The following is a 6,126-nucleotide window of genomic DNA, read 5'->3' on the forward strand; positions in this document are numbered from 1 at the left end:
GGCCGAGGAGTTCAGCTCCCGCGCTAAGGAGTTCGCCTTCTACCACCAGGGTTACGCGCCCGGGCCTTACCACCACCACCAGCCCGTGCCTGGCTACCTGGATATGCCGGTGGTGCCTGGCCTCGGGGGGCCCGGCGAGTCTCGCCACGAACCCCTGGGTCTTCCCATGGAAAGCTACCAGCCCTGGGCGCTGCCCAACGGCTGGAACGGCCAAATGTACTGCCCCAAAGAGCAGGCGCAGCCTCCCCACCTCTGGAAGTCCACTCTGCCCGGTAAATGGCGCCCCCCCTTCTCAGCTCTGGTCCTCCGGCTGGGCTGCAGCTTCTCCTCCGCTTGCTCCCTGGCCACTCTGGGACCCCGTTGCTGTCTCTCCCCGACCTGCCCTTGCGGCGGCGCTGCACCCTGGGGAGCCCGACCCCGCTGACTGGCGCTGCGCGTACCGCCCTGGAGCCGGGCTGGCTCCTGGCTCTCCCTGGGTGAGGGAAGGGTGGGATAACTTATTGGGAACCAGGCTGGTTTCCTTCTCCCTTTGTGCCCCGCCCTCCCCAGCCCTTGACAGCGACTTAAAGCTGGGAAATTGACCTGGAAACGGTTTACAAAATTGCCCGTATTCCATTCTCTTAGAAAGGGCTTCACTGTAGAAGCATCAAGTGTTAGGGGTTGGGGAATACAGAGAGGAGCTAGGCGTCGAACTGCTGTCCCCTTAGCCCAGTGCTAAGGTGTGGGCCTGTAGGCCAGGCGATCAAGGGAGCCCTGGTGCGCTGCTGGCCTGGCTGGGACGGTCATTGGAGTCCTGGGTAATTCCATTTCAGTGCAGAGCTAATCTCTCTCCCCACTGACCCTCCAGGTTTGGGCAAAAGGCTGGATTTTGCAGTGCGTGGCAAAGAGTAGCCCTGCGCTGCAACGCGGAGAGCTCAGATCAAGCTGTCCCCTGTGTCCTGGCCCGTTCCCTGGGTAACTTGCCTTCTCCCCTGTCTTTCAGACGTGGTCTCTCATCCCTCAGACGCCAGCTCCTACAGGCGGGGGAGGAAGAAGCGCGTCCCTTACACCAAGGTGCAATTAAAAGAACTCGAACGGGAATACGCTACAAACAAATTCATTACCAAGGACAAACGGAGGCGTATATCGGCCACCACGAATCTCTCCGAGCGGCAGGTCACAATCTGGTTCCAGAACAGGAGGGTCAAAGAGAAAAAAGTCATCAACAAACTGAAGACCACTAGTTAATGGATTAAAAGCGGAGAAAGAAGGCAACTTGAAGAGAACGCTTCGGAACTCATTGCTTTACCCAGATCATGATTATAATGCTTAATAATAATTGAAGAATGGGAAAGAGAAAGAGAGACACTGGCATTTCGCTTTCCTGAGGGGGGAATCTCTTTCTCCTTGGTGGAATCAACTATTTTAAAACTTTAAGCAATGGTGAAGACCGCCAGTTCTTCCGCCAACCCCACCAGACCATTAAATGACAAACTCTGGTGTCAAATGTCAACCCCCAAATATGCATTTTCAGATAAGTTACGCATTTACTGAAATCCTGTAAGTATTTATGTGACCGTTATATTTTAGGACGTTATGTTATACGGTAATAATCTGAAAACTGGTTACAAAAGTGAGAGGCTGTTGTAAACATCTGCTTGTCCTTCGCCATCGCCATCCCCTTTGCATGCTAAGTGAGGGCTCAGGAAATCTCAGTTGAAACCCTACCATTGTTGTATATTCTGCAGAACACGTCATGTATAGATTTAGAGGGGGAAAGAGAAGAAGGTACTGAAGTAATGATTGTGGACTATTTTCTATGAAGGGAGATAGGGAGAGAAAGCTCCTCCAAGGATCGTTCGTCTTGGTAGTAATACAACCAGCTGAGTCTTTGAGGCTGTAAGGGAACCCCAAGTTTGGAATGTCCTTCTGATAATAATCTTTATTTGCTTATAACAAGCATATTTTGTAGCATTTGGAGTATGTTTTCTGCCCTGATATAATTTACTTTCCAAAGGATTTGATCTCATTTTTTTTTTTTTTTTAGTATTCAAAACATCAGACAATTCACAGGATTCACTTTATGTCAGATCTCGAGATCTAAGAGGTGCCACCCTAACATGGTGGACTCTGTTTTGAATATAATTAATTTTCTTTTTCATTTAAATTGCTGTTTCCCAATATTTATTAAAGATATTGCGGAAGAAATGATTTTTCTTTTTTGGAAAACTTGGAATGGAAATCCATTACCCTGAAACATTTAGATGTTCACATTCTATATTGTGATCTGTTAAGGGATTCATATTTTTCCTTGTTTATTGTGTTTTGAGACCGCATTAGAAAGTTTAGGAATTCATCTTCACAGCACACTTTTAATCAAGCAGTTATTTCAGTCAGCACAGTCATTTGTTCATATTCACTATAAAATGCTATCTTGTAAATAAAGACATTCAGCACACTGTGAAAATGTATTTGTGCACCTGCTTTCCAAATATCTCAACTAAAAATAATAATTAAAAAAACCTTAGACCTGTAGATAGTGCTATAGTGGTGTTAATTATGTTAATAAAGTAGTCACTGCCATTAAAATCTGAAGGAAATACTCATTATTTTCCCATGCTAAACGTGCGCTGCACAGAAAGAAAAGGAGCAGGTTTGTCCCACACAAACCAAGGATCCTTCTTTTCTATTTAGCTTCCCCCCCCCCTAAAATTTTTTAAGCAAAGGGAGAAATTCCTCATAACTAAAATCCTAAAATTTTAGAAAAGTGCTTCAAGAAAGGTTAAAATGCCATGGATTCTGAAAAGGAGGGGGAAAAAAGGAGGAAGAGATAGTATAAATTCTCAGGCTCCCTGCAGAAAATGAAAACCAGTTGTTTAGTGCCAGCGATACCAAGCTGTCGTATTTTAAAATCTGCTGCTGGGTCTGCATGCGTCTGAGAGGGCAGGTTTTGATATTTGTTGAAATGACAGGACTAGGAAAGGCCTTAAACCTTGACCTTGACGAAAAAAGACAATTTGTGACCTTGACTTTTGACAGCTCATGAATTGGCCTCGGCTGGATTAGTAGATCAAGGGCGCCACCTCGCGTTGACAAGCTTCCTTGTAATTCTTCAGCTTCAAGGGAATCAAAAGGTCTTACCTTCTTGACTCCTTAGAGATTTAGTGCTCATTTCTTTGGCTCCAGATGGAGCAAATTTGAATATATGTAAGTTATACATGTGTCTGTACATATGTGAATATAGATCATATATGTATACATATATGCTGACCAGTGCTTGTGTGTGCTTGTATATATATATATATATTTGTAGAATCTGTACAGATATAGTGTCATTAATTACTGATGACCTGAGATGTTGTAATTTAAGGTAATTTCTAGAGTTGAGGTGCAAAATGTACTTTACATGATGAAGTTTGCTCCTTTTCTTTAATGGCTAAGTTTAAGTTGTCTTCATAGTGACTTGCTCTGTGTCAGACTTCTGCAGATCTCCTTTAAAGCTGTACATTTTTGTTACAATCTAAGAGGTGTTCTTAAATAACCATTATTTCCCGGGCCTCACCCTCCAAGGTGGTCTACCATCCTAATTACAGCTATAGGGGAGACTATACGGCAAATAAAAAGGTTCAGGTACCTCACTAACTCTAGAGTTCTAGAGTTACATTTCAGAGATTCAAAGAAACCCACCTCGTAAGAGGTCAGTATGGAGAGCTTAAAGATTTCATGTCTACAAAATGACCATAATACAGATGCAGAAGGAGCGTTATCCTGGATAGCTCAGAGCTGAGTGCTGCTCCTGGGAGGTGGGCAATCTTATATTGATGTTTGCAGAGCTGCCATTTGACTTGTGGAAGAAATATATACATTTAATATGAACAACGACCGTCAAAACTATAATAATAGTAAGTACTATATTTACTATTTCTGACCCCCAACAACACATCAGGGCTGTGGTTAGAGTAATAAATAATACATATGTATGTTTATATATTTACTATACACAGAGGGTAACATGTTTTTGTGGAATCCATGCTAAGCACATATGTACTGCAATGTTAGTGGAACCAAGGAGCCTTCTGATGCAGAATTCTGAGTTGAGGTTAATTTTATTTTTATGTTAGAGGAAAGCCATTGTGACCAGAAGAACTATATTCATCATTTTATGGAAAATAATATTGGTTGGTTTCAAACCTGATGGAAACCTCTCCAACCGGAAGACGTACAGCTTGTTTATAGATGGAGAATTAGAGAATCTCTAAAGTTGTCCTCAGAAACAGCATGGTCTTGAAACATACATACGAAAAGGCCTTGTGAAGTGCAATCAAATTTTGCTGCCCTGGGGACTCTACTTGTGGAAACAAATGAAAACGATGCTTCGGATCCACCTCCCCAAGTTTTGGGCCACAGGACTCCATTTCTGAATGAGCTGCCATCATTCCGAAGTCACAACTTTCGCCCCAGATGTTAAAGTGGTGGGAAATCCCCCTCAAAACTGGATCAAACTGTGTGTTTACGCATAGCTCCAAAGGGGGCTCTCCTGTTGACTGGGATATTTTTCTTTAGATGTAAGAAATCCTAGGAGCCTCGGGCCTAGGAAGGGGGCGAGCAGCAGCTCTGCAGCGGATACCGCCCCTTTCCCAGCCATCGCCACTGCAGGAACTCTGGGTAAAGTAGTCATTTTTTTTTTCCTCTCTCTCTCTCTCTCTCTCTGCAGTTTTTGAAACTAATGACAGAAGATATTTCAGAGTTGTTGTTTTTTATTACCCTCTCTTCATTCTAAAATGGTTGTTGATAATGTTGATCTTACCTAACTCCCCTCTTGTTTAAAATTCCCCTGGATCTACCAGGCAACCTGAAGTAAGCCTGGATTATGATGGCTCCCTAATGCCCCCAAATCAATTAGTCTAAACCTTTAGGGAGAAAAAAAAAAAGACATTCAGGAGGATGCCACCATATTGGGAAAATAACGCCAGACCCTGGGATAGTGCTGTTGAAGCTGACTTGAGTATACTTCTTTAAAGGGAAACCCTCCGCATTAAGACATTGTAAATATGCAAACGCCTGGACACCGTTTTCATTTATGAAGCTAGCCAAGATTTTAAATCCTGTAATGGCCTGTCATGTTGCCATTAAAAAAATTGTACCTATGGAATTCAGGGGGTAAAAAAACTCCTACTTTTCCCATCTGCTCTTAATGCTGTCAAATTTATTAAGGTGTTTTAAGTGGATGATTGTAAAATGTCACTTTTCATTTCACTACGATTAATGCCTGATGCAGAGCTGAAGCCATGCATTTAAATTGTGTGGGTTGTTTTTTGTTTGTTTTGTTTTTTGAGAGAGAAAAATTTTAAGGAAGAATTTTAAAGAAATTTTTAACCTAGTTGAAATGTTTTCTTAAAAATTACGGGGCAGTGCAATCCCGCTGAGGGTGATAGCGCGGCGTGCGGGCAGGGACAGCGATTTCCCCGTGTCATCTGCACCGCTTACACCCCGCTGAGTGTGTTTGGGGGAGATGCGGCCTCTCCCGTCCTTTCTGCGGATTCTTGAGACGCGAGGCTGGAGGCTCGGAGCGGAGACGGAGGCCGCCCCGAGACTGCTCAGCTGCAGCCACGGTGGGCTCAGGGGCGCCCCTTCGGATGTGCGGGCCTCTGTGGAGGAGACCGCGGGGGCTCGCTGATCTACGCGCGTTCCTTTAAAGCTGATCGAATGCGTGTCAGCAGCCCGAGACCCGAAGAAACAGAGAAAGGCGCAGCGAGTTGCTCCCATGCCATTTTTCCTGTGCGAAAAGGGAGCGCCATCCGAGAGGCCTGCGGCGCTTTCTGCCTCCGGCGTGGGACGGGCGCACCGTCCTACGTTCTCATCAGCGGGGCCGCCGTGAATAACAGGCGACTTCGTTTTTGATGAAAACACCCACTTTTCTGATCCGGCTGCTACCGTCCTCGCGCAGCTGCCCACCGCCCACGAAGGCCGAGGCGCTGTTTGCTATTTTAAATTGGATTTTCAAGGGAAGAAAACGGACGCCGGCCCAGAAAAATGTCTCGGTCAACGCAGGCAAGGCCTGGCCACAGCCGATTTCATTTCTGCACGGCCCCGTCGCCGCCGAAGAGCGGGGTCCACCAGGCACCACTGTGACCAGGGCGCCTCCGA

General features: G+C 45.3%; 1 protein-coding gene across 1 annotated transcript in view; it reads left to right on the forward strand.

Annotated features, from left to right (window-relative positions):
- Positions 1-1,227, forward strand: part of HOXA13 (homeobox A13) — a 4,688-nt gene extending 3,461 nt beyond the window's left edge. Inside the window, exons 2-3 of the mRNA XM_006779083.1 lie at positions 8-272; positions 983-1,227. Coding sequence (XP_006779146.1) covers positions 8-272; positions 983-1,227 — 510 coding nt within the window. The remainder of the gene's footprint in view (positions 1-7; positions 273-982) is intronic.
- Positions 1,228-6,126: the final 4,899 nt, after the last annotated feature.

The sequence above is a fragment of the Myotis davidii genome, unplaced genomic scaffold, assembly GCF_000327345.1.
Source record: "Myotis davidii unplaced genomic scaffold, ASM32734v1 scaffold168, whole genome shotgun sequence".
Taxonomy (NCBI): Eukaryota; Metazoa; Chordata; class Mammalia; order Chiroptera; family Vespertilionidae; genus Myotis; species Myotis davidii.